Here is a 23,403-nt window from a genome sequence, read left to right on the forward strand (position 1 = left end):
CTCTGAACCTGGCTGCTGAAGTCCCATTTGGGGCAGACAAGAGTAAAGAAGCTAGAAGGACCAGCCTTGTGTTGTCTGCTATCCAGAATGTGCAGTTTTCTGCCTAAGAGGCCCCTTTCTGTCCCCAGGCCAGAGGACAAACCGCTACCTACTGTGTACAGGACAAGCCTGAAGCCCAAGGTTCCTTTCCCATATGCCACATAAATACCACCAAGATCTCTCAGGTCTTCAACACCCTGCTTAGCAGATAGCTCCTGCCTCCCTGGAGTAACTTTATACCTGTGTGGGCTTCTGGGCCGGGGCTCTAGCCAAGAACTCTCGCCTGTCACCACCTATCTATAGTGCACCCAGGGGAGGCTCAAGGCAGCTAAGTGACATACGCTGGATCTAAGAGCAAAAGGCAAGAGCTGCCTACCATCTGCAAAAGGGCTCCTTAAGGTGGCTGGGCCCAGGATGGAGCTACAAGGGTGCCTAGGCCATGCATGGCTCCACACATACCTGCAGAGGTAACCTCTGCCACCCAGGCACCTGGAGTAGAGACAGAGCACAGGGTCCCACTGGGTTGCCTGAGGAGGATGCAGGAAGGACGGGGATCACAACAAGCAAGGTCAGAGAATACCCTGAGGGCCTGCTGGCCTCTCCAAGAGCACAGAGGTGACACACCCCGGGAGCCAGCCCAGCAGAGCCCTAACCCAGCTCTCCACCTCAGAGGCTGTGTTTGTTCCACCAGCCTAAGGGTCACCAGAGAGAGAAAGGACAGCCCAATCTGTTTGCACAGCTGAAGCCTTCAAATCAACTCAGAAATCACAGTGACAGCAAAACAGGGATTGAGGTTCCAGGCTGCCCGGTGCTGACAGCTGCCCAGAGACGTGCTTGGCTAAGACGATGGCTTGGCAAAAAGGAAAACATACTGGGAATCTAAGATAAAGAAGATGGGGCTCACTTCCTGAACGGAGGCCTCAGCAACTACATACAGTCTCTCAAGTCTCAGTTTTCTTCTTCCTGGGTCTCCTGGTTCCACACAGGTAACAGCCTCCAGGGCTAAGCACCCCCCACAGTACCATCCTTTCACTGGACTTCTCACCCAGGCAAGCCTGGGGTCCCCACTCTAGGGTGCCCATGCTCACCCTTTCTCTTACACAACTACCCAAAGGACTAACCAAGGCTGTGTCCTTACTAACAAGGTGGCTGAGTGGACTCACACAGGTGACCTTGCGATAGATCTGGGCGGCGTTCTGGCACTCCGAATAGGGGTACTCTGAGGTGGCCATCTCCAGCATGCACATCCCGAAGGCGTAGACATCAACCGACTCGTCGTAGTGCTCCTCGTACATTTCAGGCGCCATGAACTCAGGGGTACCTGCACCAGGAGCAGCAGACACAGCGATTACTGATCAGACCCCTTAGCCACACAGATGCTCCCAGCCTCCTCCTCATCTGTCCTGTGGCACATTCTGGACACCAGAAAGGTAGACAGCCCCCAAGGATTCAAGCAGATGTTCTAAACAAACTGAAGTGTCCAAAACCTCACCGTATGGCTAGGGCCAGCCACCAGCTTTCAGTGCCATTGCAAGCCACAGGGTTAGAGAACATAGCTTCTGGGGGGCATACCTACTCTCTGAGTATACCCTGGCTTGTGTGTGGAGGTTGTACCTCTGTAAACAGGTCAGCATCAGCCATTTCTTAAGACTCCCCAGAGATGGCAAAAACCTTTAGTTACCCCAAAGCTGCCTCTAAATGCAAACACCCAGGAAGGCCCTGAGGATCCCCAGAGAAAGGAATGACTGGGTCTTCTGGGTCTAAGTAACAACAAGTGTGGCGTGCAACTATCACTTTGGCAGTGAGCAAATGGCATCCACCTGACACATCCCACAGAGACGTTGAGATAAGGACTACTCGTAACACATCAAACACAAGGAAAGTGAAGTAATGCCTGTCATGGCCACCATGTGCACGAGCGTGTATGTACATGCATGTGGAACCCAGAGGATAATCTCATGACGTCATTCCTCAGGTGCAGTCTCCTGCATCTGCTTTTCTCCTTTCCCTTTGAGTCAGGGTCTCTCACGCCTCTGGAGCTGAGTAAGCTAGACTAGTTAGCCAGTAGACCCAGAGACAGACAGCAACCAAGTATTTGTTTCAAAATGGTTTCGTTAAAACTCACCTATCTGGCTAGCCTGCACGCTCTGAGGATCCCATCTCTGCCTCGAAGCTAATGGGATTACAGGCAGGTTGCCACACTACCTGGCTGTCACTGTCAGGTTAGGGACCTGACCTTCAGTTCTCAAGCTTAGGTAGCAAACACTTTAACCTCTAAGCAGTTCCATGCTGGGGTCTCTTGTCCATTATTTCAGTTTAATATGCATTGTGAGTCTAACTAAAAACTACATGTTTGGGTTTATGTAAAAGAACAAAGAAATGTAGAAAAATATCCATCAGAAATGACAAGAGACCAAGACGAGACCTCGTGCTAAGAACCTTGATCCTCTTGTCTCTTGAAAGTCTTTGGCACTGCTAATTTTTAATATTTTTAAGTTTCGTTCCATTCCTTGTCATAGGGTAGTGAATGAACTTCTTAGGCCACAAAATGCACGACAGAGAAGTCCCAGACAGGGGTAGCCTACAAATGGATCAGAGCCCAGGCCCTCCCCACCCCTTCATATGTCTTTGGGACCCCAGCACATCCTGAGGGGTTAGTGAGCCTAAAACACAGTGACCACTGAAGAGGGTCCACCGTGGTGGCAGCTGGAACACAGTGAACAGGGCAACTGACTTGGTCGGAAACCCCAAGATGCAGGAAGGAAGGGCTCCCTCCCCAGGGCCACCCCTACTTCCCATAATGCCACCCTGTGATGCCTCTGCCAGAGACTGTGTGGGACAAGCTGTCCTGTGATAACAAGGGAGAAACCACAAAGCCCTTTCCTGCTAGAGGGGCCAACAAAGAGACTGCAGGGGTGTGTCCTGGGCCCTAGAGAGGACTGTCACAAAAGCCAGGCTCCTAGGACTTGGAGCTGGGCCAGCCATTTCTTAGCACATGCAGGGACCCCAACTCTTCTAGCAGAGACTCTACTTATTAGCTGGCCACACAGCAGCTATCCCTGGGCTTGAACTCTGTAGGGACCAGCAAGAACCAAGGACCCCAGACAGCCTGGCTCTGGGAATCGGGTTGAGCTGGAACTAGTCCTGATCCAGGACAGGAGGCCCCAATAATTCCTGAACATTGGTGCATTTGACTCATTGTTCCTTTTCGTCTCACTAATTAGATCTGAATTTTAGAAATAATTAGTATGTGTGTTCATACACATACACACCTGCAACTGTCCAGATGTCTGTTCCATCCACTCATTTCACGTTCAGCTGCAGAGAACCTACCTCACCCTCGGCCCAAGGCTGCCTTGCACATCTGCCAGGAATCCCCTGGTCCCCACCCCCGCCCTAGGCCCAGCTGTTTTGCCAGATGCTAGGGAACTTTCCTATACCACTGTTCTTCAAGCTCCTCAAGCCGGAGTCAGGCAACACACCTGTGGGCACAGTCCCTGGCCACCTTCTCCTTTCCAATAGAGAAGTGACTTCAGCTGTGGCTTCATGGCATCCCTGCCCCCTAAGGAACAGGAGAACGTATGCTGAAGCCTGGCAGTGGGGGAGTAGGTAGGGACCCACTTAAGTGTAACACTACAATAGCCCTATAGCCCATGAGAATTGTACCCTGAGTCTGTAATGAAAGACAAATTATTCCCTTCATGGGACTCAAAAGCTCTATTTCCTAGATTTCCTTTATCTTCTTGGTTTTTTTTTTTTCTATAACAAGAGCAAATTAACAACTGGCCCTTGCCCATCTCCTCAATGGGCAGGCAGAATCCACCTCCCATCTCCTAGGTGGACCCTACGTTGCCTGGAACTCGTAAGTACTTGCTGTTAAATCCACATGGTACCCAACAGCCCGGCCTCCCTTCTCTCCACCACCTGGCATGCCATGCCCATCCAGGACTGGCCTGAGGCTCCTTTGAGAATGGCTATCCTCCATTCGCACTGGCCTCTTTCCCATGTCACTCTTCAAGGGCAAATTTACAAAACCTGCTTGGAAACTGCCCAGAGGTCAGGACCAGGGTGTGCTCCCCAGAGGCCTGAGCCCTGGTCTCCAGGATAGAATACCTAGGCCTTCACCTGGCTCCACTCTTTCAGAGATCAGCAAAGCAAGGGCTCAATCAGTTCCTGCTCCCTGCTACCTCCAAGAAGGCCCCTGTGGGTCAAACACCTCTGCAGCACCAGGGCTCTGCCTGGGACATAACACCGGCACTATTGCATCTGCTTCATTCTCAGACCATGCAAAGGGACCACGGGGATCTCCAGCCCCACCAAAGCAGCATGAAATGCACTGTGAGGTGTGAGCCCATGTAGCGGGCAGTGCTGGGTTTACAGATGTATATGTAACCAGGTCTGGCTTTTTAAAACTATATATTTAAAAAATACAAAATAAAGACAATAGTAGCCTGAGGTAATCACACTCCTAAGCTGAGGATGGCACCTGGACTTAGGGACACACACACTGCGCTCCCAGAGGAGCAGGCAGCCGCTGGCCCCAACCTGAGCACTCAAGGGAAAAACCAAGGGCCTGCAAGGGGAAATGCCAAAGCCTGAAACAGAAACAGGTCCACAGCACTAACAGCTCCAGGGTGATGATACACACACATACACACACCCGAGACAAACTCTAGCCATGTCTGTGAAGAGGTTTCTGAATTGAGTTCACTGAGTTCGGCCTACTCTAAATTTGGACAGCACCGTCCCATGGGCTGGCACCCTAGATTATGTAAGAGGAGAAAGTGACCTGAGAACCGGCATTCATCTTCTTCTAACAGGCCGAAGGAGAAGCTCCAGTGAAGAACCTGAGGATACCTAGGTAACAAGCCTGGGGAAGCCCCCACCTGGCCTCATCATGCCCAGATGCTGACACTTGTGGAGAACAGGACTCCCCAGTCAGTGCCCATGGGAATCCCCGTAAGTAAGCCTCGCTTCCCCCTGCCCCACAGAAGCATCTGAGCACCCTCCTGATCCTAACCTCTCTAGCTTCCTGGACTTCGATAAACAAAAGCCAGGGTGACAAGGGACGCCCCACACGGTTGCGTACTCATGAGGTACTTTCCTAGTCCTGCCAGAAATATCCAGCCTTAATCTCAACTCATTCTTATCACCCAAGAACAGGAAGGAAGCCTTGTTTCCAAAAAGGCAAAGAGCTCACAGGGACATGGGGACTCAGCTTCCTTAAGTGGAGTGAATCTTGCTCTGAATGTTTACTTCTGAGGTGGGTGACCCTGAGGGGCCCTCCCGTAAAACCTGTCAGAGTCTAAGGCCTGCAATCAGGAGTCACATCCAAGGCAAAACAAAACCTGGCTAGAAACTCAGCAAAGCTCAAAGCCAGCCAGGGTTAACACCCCCACAGCCCTGAGCCCCCAGTATGAGAAGGGAAGCGTGTGTGTGTGTGTGTGTGTGTGTGTGTGTGTTATATGTGTATGGTAAGAGTAAGATGATGTCTGGTGTCCTACTCTATCAGTCCCCACCCAGTCCCTTGAGATGGGATCTCTCACTGAACCTGGAGCAAGGCTGGTGGCCAGAAAGTCCCAGCAATCTTCTCACATCACTGAAGTGCTAGGGTTATAGCCATACGTGTAACCATGTCTGGCTTAAAAATACACATACTATTTATTTTAAATCGTGTGTGTGTCAAGTGTGCGAGGGTGCTAACAGAAGCCAAAGCCTCTGGAGCTGTAGTTACAGACGGTTGTGAGCCACCTGGTACAGGTGCTGGAAACTAAACTTGGGTCCGCTAGAAGAGCAATACGTGCCCTTAACCTGCTGTGCCATCTCTCCAGCCCAATGCCTGGCTTTTTAAATATAGCTTCTGGGGATTTGAACTCGCGTCCTTATGACTTGCTTCAAGGGCTCTGACTAGCTATCTTCCCAGTCTAGTCCCACCTATTGTCACAGACAGGAAACCGAGACTTAGGTCAGTCCCAGCTCTCCCTACCATTCTACTCTTTCAGGGTAAGGAGACCAGAGATCTAGGTTCCAAAGGGCCATTGCCCAGAGAGCTACCCTAAATAGCTACCCTAAATTCCAAAGACACTACTGCAAATAAAGCAGTTCTCCAAGAACTAAGGCCACCTTAGCTCCCCAAACTATTCGTGGGGCCCTGAGGTCAACCACTCCTTATCCTGTTTGTGTGGGCAAGCAGTCTTGATGGTAATCAGCACACCTGATTTCAAGACAGTTAAGAGTCCCAAAGCAATTGTTATTGTAACCCCTCTACATGTTCTTTCTAGCGACCACAAAACCCTCCCCAGTATCTGGTAGATACTAGTGCCAGGCTAGTCACTTCGAAGTTTGGGACACATGATCCAGACCCCCTTATCCTTGCACACAGCTATAGGCTATTATCCTCAGGACTGAGAGCACCATCCCTCAAAAGTTGGCCAGGGACATCTCTCAGAGGAGGAGAGGCCTGGAGCCAAGGACCCAAACTCCCAGCACCACCTTCTAACACCATGTAGACACCATGCTGAGCCTCTGATCCATCTTTCTGTTCAAACAAACTAAGCTGTCATTTCTTTGCATCGCACAGCCTTGGGGTACTCCTCTCCCTGACTGCTGGGAACAGCTCCAATGCCACCTGCCACTAGCAGTGTAATTCCTCTGTGGCAATACTACTTCCTTCTCCTGAGCAGCCGCTGCGTCCACCACAGCTCTGAAGTTGGCATCTGGCCCACCATTCTTGGCGGTACCCAACACAGCCAGGAATATGGTGCAGAGACCGTGCCGGCCTTGAGTCTGACAGAAGGGGTCTCAGTGGGAAATAGAGCTAGTTACCTCCAGGCAAGCTGGAAGAGTGTTTCCCACTAGGCAGGTCCTCTGGCTGAGTTACCAGAATCCTGGGACTGCTTAGAGAGTCTCTGTACCAGGTCTGAGCGAAACCAGGTAACAGTGGCTCCTCAAACGCCATGTGGTTCCCCTCTGGGCCTAGGGAGAAGAAACAGGCTCACCTATCACACTTTTGGCAAATGATGCTCTTTTAAGGGTGGCCAGGCCTAAGTCACCAATCTTCACAGAGCCGGTGGGTCCAGTGATGAAGATGTTGTCACACTTGAGGTCTCGGTGAATGATGGGGGGTGTCCTTGTATGCAGGAACAGCAGGCCCTTCAGGATCTGCCGGCACCAACTTCTCAGTACCTTGGGCTTCATCACCTTGAACCGCTTCAGGTACCTGGGGGAAGGGTAGAGCTCACTGAGCAGCTCACCTGCTGCTACCCTGGGAAGCCCCTGTTTGGCAGAGCCCAGCCACATGCATTTGGCAGCTACAAAGGACAGACTGCGAAAGGGAAAGGGAAGACGCCAACAGCTCTTCCCCTACCCAGGGTGTCTCAGTGGGATCCAGGCCTGGAACAGGCAGTTAAGCCAGGATCACCGCCCTCCACTGGCCCTTTGCACTGAAGACCTTGCTACCAAACTCATGCCAAGCACAGCCCTAATCTCCTGGATGTGATAAGAGGCCACCAAACGTGGCAGGGTCCTAGACTAAAGTATGAGTGACAGAGGAATACCTACAGTCAAAGGTCAAGAAGACCAGGCTACAAAGTACCTGTAATGAGCCTGGCTTCACTCAGGAGGAAGTGACAGGTGAGGGTGGGAACTAGGATTTTCCTCACTGAATCTTCACGTGAGAGCGACACTGTCCAGAGGCAGAGGACATCAAGGTCCTGCTTAGGGCCTCAGGGTTAAAACGATTCAGAGGAACCCAAGCTATGGCCACCCAGAGGGGACATCCCCTACCCCCATAGAACAGACATCAAGGAAGAATGACAAACTGACATGGCCACCTAGCTCCCAACCCCTTGCTGTATTGTGTTTGGCCCTTAACGTCGACATTATGCTTCCAGGACACTGGAACGTGCCAGGCTGGCCTCTAGGCAAACAGACCTTGGCCAGAAATAAGGTCCCAGACAGAGCAGACAAAAGAACCATGTCACTGGGAAGTAAACAGCCTTCCAGTGTCCCACACAGGAAGGGAGAGTGGGAACAGCCATGTGGTCATGAGAACCAATCTCATTTGTCACAAGAAACCAGAGGGAGCCAAATGCCAGAAAGACAAATCGGTTTGTGTCTTCTCACTTGGGGAACAGGCTTCCCATGGCCCAGAGAAAGAATATCACTCAAGAGAGATACTCTGAATGAACCCTGGATCATAGACACAGTCAAATCGGCCCAAGTGTTCCAACACCTCTGCTACTCTAACTGTCGTAGCTCTGGACCCAAGGCTACCCCAGCCCACATTCGCGCAGCACTTACGTCTTCAGTGTCCCCGAGGTCATCAGCTCCGTTACCAGCACGATACATCGCTTGCCCTTGGCGCTGGACTCCCAGAAGTCATAGAAGCGCACGATGTTGGGGTGCTGCAGGCCTTTCAGCATCTCCGCCTCCTCTTTGAACCGCTGCCGTTCAAGCTTGGTGAGCTTCCGGTCCTAGAGCCAGAGACAGGTGCACTGGGTGGGTGGAGCTATGGGCCTTGGCTGCCACTCTCCCTCCTACCAGGAGAGTGCAAAAGATGTTGGGGCAGCAGGAGAAGCCTCAGACGCATGGTGTCCCCCAGCAGTGACACACCACTGCTAGCCCCCAGGGCCCCACAACCCCAGATTCAGCCCCTGCCTGGGGCCCCTTCGCTAGAGATGGCTCCAGGAAGCCAGAAGCAGCTCACGACCCATGCTGCCAAGCTTTTGCACTTTTTCCTTCCAAACACCTCGGAGGCCTCTGCTCTATGCAGTGATCACTCATTCTCAGGGTACTTCTTAAAGGGATGAGAGCTCAGTTTTATGCTTCTAAAGTATACACAGTGGGGGGAGGAGGCTGCAGTGGACGGCAGATGACACATGCCAGAGACCAGCACCGAGATGATGGAGAACCGACTTGGCAAAGCCAATCCCGAGAACAGGCAGCCAGGCCCTTGGAGCAGGAAGAAACACACTCCACCTGGCCTTGGGCCACGGTGCCTGGCCAAGGCATCAGAACTAATCTGCTGTCCCAAAGTTTACAACAGAGCAGTAAACACATATCACTGTGGTCTAGGGATGGAGCTCAGTGCGCACAGTGCTTGCCTGCCACGCACAAAGCCCTGTTGTTAACCCACAGCACTCAATGAACGCGGCCTGGTGGCCCACACAGTATTTGGGAGCTAGAGACAAGAAGATCAGGAGTGCAAGGTTATCTTCAGCTACATAGCAAGCTGGAGGTTAACCTGGGCTACCTGAGAGCCTGTCTCCAATTAAAGGGAAAACAAACCTCATTGCTAGCTTGGAACTTTCATCAGGTGTGTGAGCCCTGCCCTCTTAGCGCCTGCATCATTAGCTCCCACAGCTTACCTAGACCCTGGTCCTTCCCTTTCCCAAATCCATCAATGGGTTCTCAACCTGGGGCACTCAAAACACACCCAAAGAGCTCACAGGCCCCTAAGGGCTGCTCTTTGCTTCCAAGCTCCTCTCTTAAGATGCCACTGGCCATGGGCCTCAGGGTGACCTCTTCCTACTCTACAAGCACAGTGAGATCTCAGCTCTACCTAATTGGTGCCTAAAGTCACATTCTAGTCCTGCCTCCCCGGCCTCACACCCCAAAGCCACAGGAGTGTGAGAAGAGAAGCGTTTCTATTTCCAAAGGAAACTGTTAACACAACTAAACACAGAAACCTGGAGGAATTCCAGGAGACAGGAAGCAGGTGGTTTGAGATAGACCAGGGATGATCAGAGCTGAAAGGAAATATAAACAAAGATCCCCAGGATCCTTTTGGAAGGCCCCACAATGTCATCAGAGTCCAATAGAAGCAGTTGTCCATAGGGTCATGACAAGGGTCACTGTGTTAAGAAATTATTCCCCACATGGTAGCTGTACCCATTCGGTCAGACCTCTGCCCCACAGCACAGACCCTTGCCTGACCCTTTGCTCATCAGTGGGACTAGACAGTCGCCATCATCAACAAAGCCAAACAGCCAAGAGACATCATCACTGCAGCCAGCATCAGAAAGACAATCAGAGACTTCAAAAACATCTAATCCATGCTCTTCCCATGAAGACCCAGGAAGCAGACCAGCATATACAAAAGCAAACTTCTATTTTAAAAGGAACCATCCAGAAAGGAGTTCTTATAAATTCTGAAAGCTGGGCTGGCCTTGTTTAATATATAAAACATCCCATAATCCAATGAAATGTAAGTAGAAAAAAGTTAATCTCTAATCTAGACAATATAATGGCAACCTGTTCCGTTCATTAAAATCACTGTTTGTCTAAGATAAGGAAAGCAAAGCTACACACTGGGAGAAACCATACCCAGTACACAGCATCTCCCCTGCATGGAGAGAGAGCTTCTACGACTGATGCAGACAGACAGACGCTTCACCAAATAACCTACAGAAATGGCCAAGATCCCTCAGCAGCTTCCTACCCGCCCTGGGTTCCATCATCCCCCTCCTAGAGAAGATCCACACAGAGAAAGGAAACACGAGTCCTCAAAAGATGGGCACACAGACAGCTTCACTACAGCCCCACCCAGACTTGGCTGAAGGATCCCACCAGGTGAACAGAAATACATTGGTCGGTACTCCAACAGTTTACACCTCAACAACTGGAAGGAAAAAAACTTTGATAAAAAAAACCATTCTGTGTGAATCTCAAAAGCGTCAGCCTGAACTAAAGAAGGCAGACATAAGCATGTATCTGGTGGGAACCCATTGATAGGGAACACTAATAACAATGGGGTTGCCTTCAGAACAGGGGCTGCCTTTGGAGTGGCCAGGATCTGGAACTGAGAACCTGGGGGGTGGGTGGCGGGTGTGGGGTGGTGAAAGATGTTTTTTGTTAGTTTGGGAAGAACTGGGGATGGAATCATTCCCAATACCAAGCCTTGACTTGCTACTCAGGTGCCCCACCACTCAGCTACAGCCACAGCCCAATTCATGCTTGTTTAGCATGTATGTGTGCACGTGTCCAGTATGCAAGCATATGAAAACCATTTGCTTTCTTTGAGAGTGGGGTGGGTTGAGACAAAGTCTCTCTATGTAGCCCTGCCTGGCTTCAGGCTCACAGAGATCTACCTGCCTCTGCCTCTGTGAGCACTGGGATTGAAGGGGTGAGCTACTACACCATCTGGCCTTGGCTGTCTTTCCCAATCAGGGTCTCTCTCCTAAAAACCCAGAGCTCACTGATTTGCCTAGTCTAACTAAGCAGTTTGCTCCAGGGAGTCTGTCTCTGCCTCTCAAGTACTGAGATTAAAAGCAGGCTGTCCCACCCACCCACTTACTAACCACTACACTGCAGATGTAGATTCTTTTCCTAGGGCTTCCAGGATGAGTATTTAAACGAAGGAGTAATTTCCCCAGCCCCCAGCTTGAATTTTTAACATGAGTATTTCACTGTTTATAAACTGCGATTCAATTCTTAAAATGTAACAAGAAATTAAAAAGTTTAAAACTATCCAAAGACCAAATGAGAAAAGTAAGTCTAAAAGAAAGAATCTTTAAAACGAGAAATATTAAGAGTCATGCAAGAACTACCTGGGAGACGATTATGTAACTGTGGCTCTAAGAGGAGACGTCCTGAAATATACACAGCGGAATAGCATTTCCCCGAATTAAAAGGAGAATGACTTAGGATGAAAGGGCCTACTGAGGCCAGGTCAGTAAATGAAAACTGACCCACCCTCTAGATCTGTCCCAGTGAAACTTCAGAATCCTGAGGCCTGAAAAATTTCCTATCTGCAAAGAAATGGCCCCGGCGACAGTGAGTGGAATCAGCGATACTGGTTGCGGGGAGGGCAGCAGCGTCCTCAAAGTGCCGACGAGGAATTCTAAATCCAGCCAAAGGCACACCTATCCAGACTCACTTTCCCACGTGCAGGAACTCAAAGGTGACTTCCCATGCCCTCTACATGAACCGAGCGACTGCAAAAGGAAATGGATGTGTCCGGGTTGGGGAAACAGCTCAGTAGGCAAAGGGGCTTGCTCTGCAAGTATGAGTTCAAATCCCCAGCACCTATGTAAAAGGATAGGTATGGTTGTATGCATCCGAGCCCCTTACACACCGTGCTATGGGAGGGTTAAAAAGCTTGTTTGTCCATCAGCTGAGCTCCAGGTTCAGTGAGAGATCCTTTCTCAAGTGAATAAGGTTGAGAAGGATAGAGCAAGACACCCAACATCCTCTTCCAGGCTCTACAAGGGCATATGCACCTGCATGCAGACACACGTGCAGAAACCACACCCACTCACACATATGCAAACACATACAAAAGGAATGCAGCCGAATTGATCTTTGGGGTCACTGATGAGGCAGCTAAGAAGACGATGGATCCTGGGCCAGTTCAACATCCCCATAAAGCCTTCTCAGGGCAGCAACAGTCTGTCTCCAATTCCCTTCCCATGGGCCTAGTTAGTGACTTGAGAGAAGCCTGAGAGCACCATTAAAGTCTAAGTTATCTTACAGTATCCGACATCGGCCAACAGCAGCATATGGCTCAAAGTGCAATGTCCAAGTTGTAAATAACGAAACTAACACAAATAGGAAGTGGGAAGCGGCGCCTCGCATAGGCTACAGTCTCCATTGCTGTCTTCCCCATGTGAGTGAGTGTGTGCATGCATGTATGGATGTTTAAGCATGTGTGTGCATGCATGTGCTGCTAGTTACAGAACCCAGAGCCTGGCATACTATTACTGACGCCAAATAGCTAGAAGTGATAAATTAAAGACACCTAAGTCAAAGGTTTTTAGCCATGGTGCCTCTAGGAGTGAGACAGGAAGTGGGGCACACGTTTCACACCACCAGGAAGTTTTACCAAGGTACCAAGCCCCTTGGTCATTTAAGATTGGATCTCACTGCTCTTCTGAGCATGGCCCACTCTCAATGCATTATGGAAGTCATCCTCTTCCATTGCTCCACCACTAGTAAGTAAAGCAGAGGAGAGACAAAATGGCAGTCTCCAAGGTGGGGAGAGGGCCATTCAGGGGTGCTCAGGTCTGATGGGCTTAACCCACACTTCAGGGCAATCTGGAGACACACACCAAAGGGGGCTTTTGGTATTAAGAAGGTCAGAGGTTATTGGCAAACGCCTTTAATATTCCAGCACCTGGGAGGCAGAGGCAGGTGGATCTCTGTGAATTTGAGGCCAGCCTGGTCTACATAGCAAGTTCCAGGACACTCAGGGCTACACAGAGAAATCTTATCTGGGACGTTGTTGCCTAGAAAGTGCAGAGTGTCTACAGGGCCACCCCTGCAGCAGCTCGGAGCCACAGTGCCATCACAACAGCCCCAGTGGGTAATAGCTGAGGGAGTCAGGCCCAAGAGGGACACATTTGCTGTTCCTGGAAGAGCACAGTGTCTTTCTGTAGCAAGGGAAGAGAACCAAGCCTTCTGAGGACCAAGAGAGGGTGAGAGAGCCACACTCAGGCTGTGTGGCAGGGTGCTGGCTAGCCCTGGCTAACACTGGCTCAGTGCAACTGCTGGCAAGCTTCTTTCCAAAGGATGTGCTTATGGTCTGAGTCAAACCAAAGGAATATGAGAGGATTCTTTTTAAGCCATACAGAAGAATGAAGGTATGTTATTTGTAAAAGACTAATTAGAATAGTCATAGAATTATGTCTTCACAGAAAGACAGTACTACAGGTTTGCTCTCATTTGTGGGTGCTCAAATTTATGCAGACGCATAAAATCATGTACACACAGGTGAGAGAAAAGGAGAAGCAAAACTGTCTAGGAGAACAAAGGGCACCACTGGGAAGAGAAGGGGTCCCAAAGGGAAGTATGGGGAAAATAAGCTCAAAGCGTATCATATACCTCCATGAAAATGACCTCATGTAACCCAGGACAATAATTTCTAAATTTTAAAATAATTTCTTCATTTTACATGTGTGAGTATTTTGCTGTGTATGTTTGTCTGTGTACCATGTGCAAGACTGGTACCCACTAAGATCAGAGGAGGGTGCTGGAGCCCGTATACCTGGAGTTACAGATTGTTGTGAGCCATCATGTGGGTGCTGGGAATTAACCCAGGTCCTTTGCAAAAACAAGAGCTCTTAACTGCTCAGCCAACTCTACTGCCCCAATATATATATTTAAAGCAAATAAAGGTTCTGGAGTCTGGGTCTAGAGCTATCCTATGTAGGGAGATTAGACCCAGTTTGGGCTCCAACTAGTTTCACAAATAGGGTTGGAGGTCCCTGGAAGAGCTTCAGGCCTACTCGAAGATTTCCTCTCCCTCAGGCCACTAAGTGTGACACCCAGTGGTGCCACCATCCTGCCGCTAGCAGACTTCTGGTCAAGTAGCACAAAGCTGCAACTGCACACCTGTGTCTCTTCTGCCCCTCACTTCCTGAGCTACCCAGGATTCCAGAAAGGCTCAGTGTCCCTGCCCACTCCACATCATCCTGGAATACGGGGCCTTTCTCCTCTCAGGTTCTCAGGGTTTGAACCAGGTCTGCTACCCCCACTGGGGCCAGGACATGCTTGCTTCCCTCTCCCGATCTGAAGCAGTGAAGGTGTGTGATCTAGAAGTGTCTGGGCTGGGTGAGTGCAGAGGGGACAGTGTTTGAGAGGGTGAGCCACTCTGTACTCCTAGCTCTGTTCTAGGCCAGGGTCTAGGCAAGCAAGAAACCTGAGGGGAAAGCCATCAACAGGGAGAAAATAAACATGCAATTACCCACTGAGACAAAAATACGGCTGAAGGGACAAACGGTCAGTGCCAGTCAGGGAATCCAGGCCCCCAATAGAACCCTGTCTGCAGGCAGCCTGGGAGAACTGGGATCCCCACTGTATGTAAGGCACAGGCAGGTGCAGAGTCTCAGCAGAAAGAGGCCTCTGGAAGGACATGATGAAAAGAAGCCATATTGCAAGCAGGCTGGGGACAGGCCCTGGACAGCAGTGGGTGAGAGCTTGTGGATGGCTCAGGAAACTAGGCTCATAACTCCCGAGGGCTGGCAGCCGATATCTGGTACCCCTACAGCCAGCGGAGAATGCTCCTGATTCTGTTCCTCCCTATGCCAGCTGCAAGGGTGAACTCCAGCCCCTCTTAGCCTCGTCCTGGCAACAGTCAGTGTATCACCGAGGAGCCAGAGCGTACCTCCCAACCCACATTTAAGAAATGACACTGCCATCAAGGTCAAAACGTTCCTCACAGCTACCAGATAGAAAGAGAGAAAATGGGCTATGACCCAGAAATCCAGACAGTGGTACCTGGAGTCAATCTTTAAAAGAGATGCCAGCCATCAGTGCCCGTGTCCCACTATCTACCCTGTGAGTCCAGCATGTGCTCAATCTGAGGGTTCAAGATTCAGGAAAGGCACCAGCGGGCACTTTACAAACTTAGCCTTCTTTGTCAAGAGCACCAAGAAGTTCGGTTATCTGACGCAGAAACTTGTACTTGGATGTCTGGCGCCTTGCTGCCTTTGGAAATAATGCTATTTTCTTCCGAAGAGAAAGGATAGGCAGAGAGAGGATGACAGGTATCAGGTGACTTGAGGCCTGGCTCTCTCTAAGGTCAAGCTCTTGATCCTAGGACTCCAGTCAGCCACTGACACCAGAAGGAAGCAAGCCATACTGTAGAGTATTTTGGATTAATTTTCAATATTTATACAAAATGCCAACTTATTAGGCTTACTATTTTAAATGACTTATTGTTTCATGCAACAATAAATCCAGAAGTTTGGGTATCAGGAGCGGCTTTATTAAGGTCCCCCTCCCATTTCCAACATTCTGGAAATACCAAGTCTGTCTCGGTGTGAAATGTCTCCTGCGGGATCAAAGTGTCAGAGAGCTCCCCACCAGCCACTTCAAAAGTTAGTCCATTCTCAAGGTCACCTCCCACTCCATTCAATCCACAGTTTCACTTCTGCAAAACCTGATAATGCAGCGTTTTCTGAATCTCTTCTGACACTCTCCCAGCCCTCTCAAGCACAAAGCTTTAGATTCTGAGACATAGTTCTTTACATAAAACTCTTGTGGTACCTACGATTCTGGGGTCCGAGGAGCTTCTTTAGAACTGGATGACCATTGTGAATTAATAACGCACAGGTGACCAAACAGAAAACAAACTTTATTTAAAAAGTGTCTTTTCTGTACCGTAGAGAGCGTTTCCCAGCTATACCAGGCACCTACTGGGGAATTTTAATTATCTCAGGAGAGAATCAAGGCCTGCCACACGTCTGTCTTCTGACCTATGTCCCCAGATTCTGAAAACATCTCCACCCAATCAGAAGACAGGAGTACTGTAAGTCATGGAGGGGCTTCACACTCCTTCCCAGAACTTATGAGACCTGGAACATGTATTCCTACATCCTAAGTCAGGATCAATAGTCACCTCACCAATCAGGAAGCCCCCACCCTTGCCCTGAGCACAGTGGGGCAGCCTGAGGGCAGGTTCTGTGAAACCTACGGTCCCTACACTGAGGACAGGAGGCCACCATCTCCCAAATTAAAGTTGTCACAGGGCAGAGAGGACCACTGCGGGTAACAGAAGGCCTGTCACCATCCAGCATGAAAGAAAAGGTCCAGAGAAGGACACACGAAGACCAGGAGAACAAAAGTTAGCAGGGGATGGCATATGACATAGATGGTGATCTAGACACAACAGCTCTTCTGAGACCTAGCCCATGATGTGGCTCAGGTGATGAAGCTGTGTGCTGTCTGGACCAATTGCTAGACCACAAAGTGAGTGGATGGGAGACATGAGCCTTCTTCAGGAGACACACAGGCACGGCTGACTCCATACACTTCCCTAGTGGCCTCGGGCCTCACAGAGGCAACAGTGAATACCAGGCCTTTCTTCTCACAGATGTCATCTGTGGAGGTTCTCTACCTACACAGGGAATCCCTCTGTATACCTCTCCATACAATCTCCATTCCATAAGCAGGTCAGGGCAGAGCTGGCTGCAGTACCAAGCGCTTGGGAGGACAGGAAAGGAACAGACATTTTCATTGATCTATAAGCAGTCTCCAAAGGGAGAAGCAACATTCAGGTGTTATCTGAATGACTGGGGGCGGGGAAGCAGAGGGAGGCCTCTGGACTGTGGGTGACACCACCTAGTCACACGTCCAATACATGCTGCCAACTTGGGCTTCCAGTGAGTCTGAGAGGCAGCTATAATGCCTTCAATTCACTGTGCCCTTCTCAAATGGTACAGGTGAGTGGTTGAGGGCACACTGGACAGAGCAGGTAGAGAAGCTAGCCATCCTTCATCTTCTGAATACCAGACAGCTGATGTTAGCCTACAAGCCCATACCCAAATGCTACAACCCTCCCAGTGAAAGGAGGGTAAGGTGGCTAGCTCGAGATGCACCCAGCAGTCAGAGTGGACCAGAGATCCAAGGACTCCCTGCCTTCTTTAGAAATAAGAGATACATTACCATGAGGTACTCACTGTCAGATCAAAGCCCCCATCCAATAGAACAAACCTCAGTATGTGCCCTGGACCAGGTTTCTCCCTCACCAAAGAAACCCAAGAGACCTGACCCTACAAACAACTCCTTTAAACAATGGAGACCCTCAGTCCTGCAGTCAGAAAGCAGATGGGGTAACGGTGACCCATCAGCTCAATCCCCTCAATACCAAGAGATGAGCAGTGACCCCACATCTAGGAAGAGTATAGCACTAGCTGGGATGAGGCCACTCTTGGGGGAGGGAAGGCAGGTGCCAGTGGGGAGCCTGTGCACCTGCGCTTCAGATATAACAGAGCAGCTGAGCAAAGAAACAGGTGGACACACCAGGAACAACAGGTGGAGCTGGAGACAGGGCATGTGGGCATTTCATTTCCAGGTAAAGGTGTTACAGTTTACAGAGTCGACCTACAATTCCAAAGAAAACTAGAGCGCGTTCACACGCAGCCTCTCCCACTCTTGAGGACAGCACCCAAAGGCCTCCTCTCTACCCGGTGGCGGCCCTACAGGACCTAAGCCACAGCCCATACTTCACCCTGAGCAATGCCACTGGCCACCTTCCCAGGGACTGGCATCATCAGTGACGAATACAAGCAGAAAGCCTTGAGCCAGCCTAGGAGTGACAGACACTTCAGAAGTGAAAGGTGACTCTGCCATCCACAGCCACTCTTTCTGGAAGAAAAACATCTCTGCTGCCCTCAGAAAAAGTTGCCAAGCGTTCACGGTGCTGTGTGCTATTGTGGAGACAGAGGATGAGGAGAAACTAACCCCACTGCCACCAAGAGCTACTTCAGGCCCTCTGGGAGAGTAGTCAGCCCCACCTGCAGTGTGTTCACCAATGGGGACCAGGGTGTAAGCAGATATAAGCAATCCATCCTTGGAACAGATAACACAAACATGTTTGGAGAGGCCAGCTAAGGGGCAGAAAGTCACCTCTCTGGAAACCATCCATCCTAACCCTGGCTGCAGATGAAAGGAACACACACACACATAACATATACTGCAACCCCTAACGGGACATCTAGGGACCCTTCCTGTCCAGGCTATTGTGAGAAAGGGATTGAGGGCATTGATCTGTAGCACCACCCTGATCTCAATGAGACTCAGTGCTCTTCAAAGCTAGACTGGAAGTCAGCATAGCTGTCCCATCCTGAATGCCGGCCATAAACTGCCCTGGCCATGACTGGAAGCCCCGCACTGACGGCAGGCAGCTGACAACAGAAACAGTCACTATACATGTGGCCACCATAAAGGGAGGTCACTTCAAAGGAGGGCAACTGTGAAGGGGGGCATCACAAAAGAGGGCCACCATGGAGGAGGGTCACGCATAGAAGAGGACTTTACTTTTACCGAGGGAATGTCAGCATTATGTTCAAAGTCAGGAAGCAGCTTGGAACCCCTGGACACTGCTTAGACCAGGAAGGTCATAAAGATAGGGACTTAGGAGTACAAGCAAGACATGGAAAAAAATTTCACAGATGCCCCCTGTCCTGGAAACCCTCCTGAGGCCCATCCTGCACCTCGCTGATTAATACCTGAGGGGCTCGGTCCCCCTCGAGCTGACCACACCACATATCATATATCTGATTTCTAGAAAGGGGAGGCCCCATCTCATAGCCTCTCCCCTGCAGGGTCACCTAAAGATAGATTTGGATGGCATCACAGCCACGGGTCAGCAGGATTAGCACAGCTCAGTCAGCAGGGACAGCTCCTTCAGGGTGAGGCTGTGGAATTCTGCTCAGCCAGTTTCAGACGCCAGGCTGGCAGGACTGCCCACTCCCTTGGGGGTTGGGCTCTGGCAGCCTACTTACCAGGCAGCTGCCCCATCCTTATACCAGGTCCCAAACTTCAGGGCATCTCAGGGTGAGTGGAGTAGGGTCTTAACATTGTACGGAAAGCTGTGGAGCTCTAGCTAGAATGCAGAACACCACCAACACCATTCTATACTAGCTGATGGCCAGACATAGGCTCTGGGCTTTTAAAAAGGCTGGGAAACGTTGTATCTGCAGCTGTGGCTAGCCCAGTTCTAGATCACTTCTCTAAGACCCCACTTCTTAAACTGTGTGACAACTCCAAATGGGGCAGCTGAAGAAGGACTGAGGAGGCAGAAATCTGGCAACAATAAAAGGTTTATGAGGTCGGTGAGATGGCTCAACAAGTGAGTTCCCTGGAACTGACAGCAGGGGAAGAGAACAAGCTCCTCCAAGTTGTCTTCTGACCTGCACAGCCACGCTCTGTCATGTGTGCGCCTGCATTTAGCACACACACAACAAAAATAAATATAATTTAAAAATAGGAAGATAATTTTAAAAGACTTATAATGCACTGGCCATATACTGACTCAAAACCAAATGCCCAAATGAATCGGTAGTGCGTTTGCTGGTGTTAATTCACAAGACTTCACTGCAGCCTTGGTCTTGAACACACTGCACAAGCACTATGCAATGCGCCTGCTGCTACAACCACCAATTCTATGCACAGATAACAGACTACAGTATGTTTTGAACTGCAATGTTTTTCCTGTACATTCAAAATTTTCTGCTCTTGCAGAAACACAATGGTTTAATTATGGAAAATAGTGACTTAAAAATATTTTCTGTCACTCACTCCTTAGCATATAAGTAGTATCAAAATAGCATCTTTTTGGATCACATTGTATTTGAATGCTTGATTTTAAAATTTTTGTTTGAGTTGCTGACTTGTATTTCTTTTTTTTTTTTAAATAAAGAACGCAAGAGTCAGAGCATAAAGAGTCTGGCTGTGAGATTGCGTTTCCACAACGACAGAAGCTACACCCATGAAGTCTCACCAACGTGGCCACCCAACTAAGAGCTGTACAAGGACAAGAGACATGCCAAAGTTGATGGGGAAAGACCACAAGACTTCACACCTACACAAAGGACTACAGGCAACAACAGAATGCTGAAACGGGGAAAAGGGTCTTCTCCAGGGAAGAGTCACCAATTAGTTATCCAATACCAAATGGTCAGTCTTGAAAACATGCTTATAAGTCAGAGGACACAGACTGAGCAGGTTATAGTTAGGAGTATGTATGTATATGCATATATGCATGTAACAATCAATAAAAAAAAGAAGCTATGAATTTGAAAGAGAGCAAGGATAGGTACAGAGGAGAATTTGAGGGAGGAGCAAGAAGGAGAAATGATATAATTTATGTTATAATCTCAAAAATAAGAGAAATAATAAAATCATTCAATGAATTCTGGTCTGGGGTTAAAACAGAATTTCTAACAATTTCTGAAAAGGCCATAGGCATATTTCCATAATTTTTTTACTACATATTTTTGTAAAATAGTGCTCAGCATCAATAATTATAAAATCATATTGGTCAAGTCTGAGACGTGTTGAAGGTGCTCTGTGTCCTGCAGTATCAAATATTCATCAAGACTTAATTAATTATGTAAAATCAAACAAGTACATTCATATCATCAGGGTTTAAGTATGATTTCTGTCTTTGATGAATGGCAAAATTATTGGCATACCAAAGATTTTAGAATAATTTTTTTCTCTCTCTTTTTCTCTTTTTAGTTTTTCAAAACAGGGTTTATCTGTGTAACAGCCCTGGCTGTCCTGGAACTCACTCTGTAGACCAGGCTGGCCTCAAGTTCCCAGAGATCCACTAGCCTCTGCCTCCAGAGTGCTGGAATTAAAGGCATGTGCCACCACCACCAGGCTAGAAGAAATTTCTTTATAAATTATTATATTTGATTCATAGACCTGTTTTATATATCTATGAATCCAGGGTAACAAATATACAAAATTTAATAAGCCCTGCACAAAAACACCCTCCCCAGAAGGAAGTTGACTGTATTCTATCTCCTCTCCAAAGTTCCTGAGAGGTCTCAGTGATCCCACCAATATCTAAGATGGCTGTTGGAGGTCAGGCAGCAAGGACCCAAGACCACAGAATGGCTTCAAGCTGGACGTCTTTGAGCATGACCACCCAAGGTGTCCCTCTAGGCAGACACTGCCCTAAGATGCAGGCAGAGTGGTAGAGACGTGGGCAGATGGCTTCAGCAACATCAATCAGGATTACAGAAGTCAAAGAGAGCCTTGTGGGCTGGGAAAGGACCCACTACCCATGCCTGCTCTCCAGTCTTGTAAGAACCGTGAGGTCCAGAACCCAAACAGCAGGTGTGCAAGTACACGTGCATGGAAGATAAGCCATCAGCTCCACTCATCTTGATGTCATAGCTCTGACTCCTGGAGGGAAGGATGGTCCACATTTATCACTGTTCATCCTCTGAACGTTGTATGTCCCAAAACAAAACATACATGTGGATAGTGAACCGTTGAAATGAGGCAAGTCAAACTCAGAGGCATTGTAACTATGCAGTAGCTAGAAATAGTGTGGTCTCAAAAGAATTTCTTGGACTGGAGCTATGGCTCCCTGGTAGAGCACTTGCCATAAGTGTGCAAGGTCCTAGGTTTGATGTCCAGTATTACAAAAGTGGGGAGAATAAATTCTTAATTCCACTTCATAATTTCATGTTGATCATATGTTTAGAAGAAACTATTTTGGGTGTATATAACAAAACATTCTACATGTTCTTTTTATGCCTTTAACACGGTCGTTAAATGAAAGTGGCACAACTCATACTCCGGTTGCACAGGATGGTGCCACATCAGAGCTTCTACACAAAGGCGGCAGGTGGAGGCCGAGGGGCTGGGCTTAGACCAGCCTCCCAGGGCTGAGGAGGCGAAACCAGAAGCCTTGGTAAACATGCAGATTTGCCCTTCCAAAGGACTCCAGTCAGGAGAGAACCACCCTCACAGAGGCTGAGCTACAGCCTTGAACAGTTCAATTCTAGGTTAGACTAAGATGATGGTGTCTTATTCTAACCATCTCTAGAAGCAAAGGAAATCTCTAAAAAAGAAAAATTCAGCCAGTGCTGGTGGGACAGGCCTGCAATTCCAGAATACTGGAGGTAGAAGAAGGGGCCTCAGGAGCTCAGGGTCATCCTTGGCTACCAAAAAAAAGTATATGGCTAGCCTGACCCTGTCTTAAAGAGGGAGCTTGGGAGATAGATCACCCAGAGCTTGAGTTTGTCTACAATTTTTTTTTAAACAAATCAATAATGTGTGACCATACACAGGAACAAGACCAACTGACAAAACAACAAACTGGAAGATGAGTCATAGAAAATACACAGACTGGGACTGAGGTGATAGTTCAGCAGGTAAGGAGCTGGTTCCACAAATAATGGACACAGACTTTAAAAAGAACCAGGATTAGGGGCTGGAGAGAGTTCAGTGGTTAAGACCTCTGGCTGCGGGGCTGGAGAAATGGCTCAGAGGTTAAGAGCACTTGCTGCTCTTCCAGAGGTCCTGAGTTCAATACCCAGCAATCACATGGTGGCTCACAACCATCTGTAAGGAGATTTGGTGCACTCTTCTTATGTGCAGACATACATGCATGCAAAACACTGACTACATACATACATACATAAATAAATCTTCCATAAAAAAAAGAGCTCTGGCTGCTCTTCTAAATGACTAGGGTTTGATTCCCAGCACCTGCATAGTGGTTCACAACAATCTCTAACTACAGTGTCAGGCTATCGGTATGCTCTTCTGACTTCCTAAGGCACTGTATGCCATGGTGAACGTGTGTGTGTGTGTGTATGTGCGCGCGTGCGTGCGCGCGCATGAGCGCACACACATTTGGGTATTTTACCTGCATATATGGCAAAGAAAATATAGAAAATGAATTATTAAATCAGAACTAAGACCTGTAGAAAAAATCTAAAAATATAGAACTAAAAAAACTAAAATTAGGAATTCAATACATAGGTTTTACATTGATATGGGTAAGGACAGAGCTAGCAAACTGGAAGATGAGTCATAGAAAATAGACTGGGACTGAGGTGATGGTTCAGCACGTAAGGAGCTGGTTCCACAAGCATGGAGACTCACAGAACCATGTAA

General features: G+C 48.8%; 1 protein-coding gene across 11 annotated transcripts in view; it reads right to left on the reverse strand.

Moving 5' to 3' along the window:
- LOC121443265 (serine/threonine-protein kinase WNK2-like) overlaps positions 1-23,403 on the reverse strand; it is a 108,596-nt gene that overhangs the window by 57,709 nt on the left and 27,484 nt on the right. For all 11 annotated transcript variants that reach the window (XM_041644968.1, XM_041644965.1, XM_041644962.1 and 8 more), the window contains 3 exons: positions 8,341-8,513; positions 7,038-7,258; positions 1,203-1,360 (listed from right to left, as the gene is read on the reverse strand). In XM_041644968.1, coding sequence (XP_041500902.1) covers positions 1,203-1,360; positions 7,038-7,258; positions 8,341-8,513 — 552 coding nt within the window. The remainder of the gene's footprint in view (positions 1-1,202; positions 1,361-7,037; positions 7,259-8,340; positions 8,514-23,403) is intronic.

The sequence above is a fragment of the Microtus oregoni genome, unplaced genomic scaffold (assembly GCF_018167655.1).
Source record: "Microtus oregoni isolate MIOR12 unplaced genomic scaffold, Mior012 000103F_ref0000194, whole genome shotgun sequence".
NCBI lineage: Eukaryota > Metazoa > Chordata > Mammalia > Rodentia > Cricetidae > Microtus > Microtus oregoni.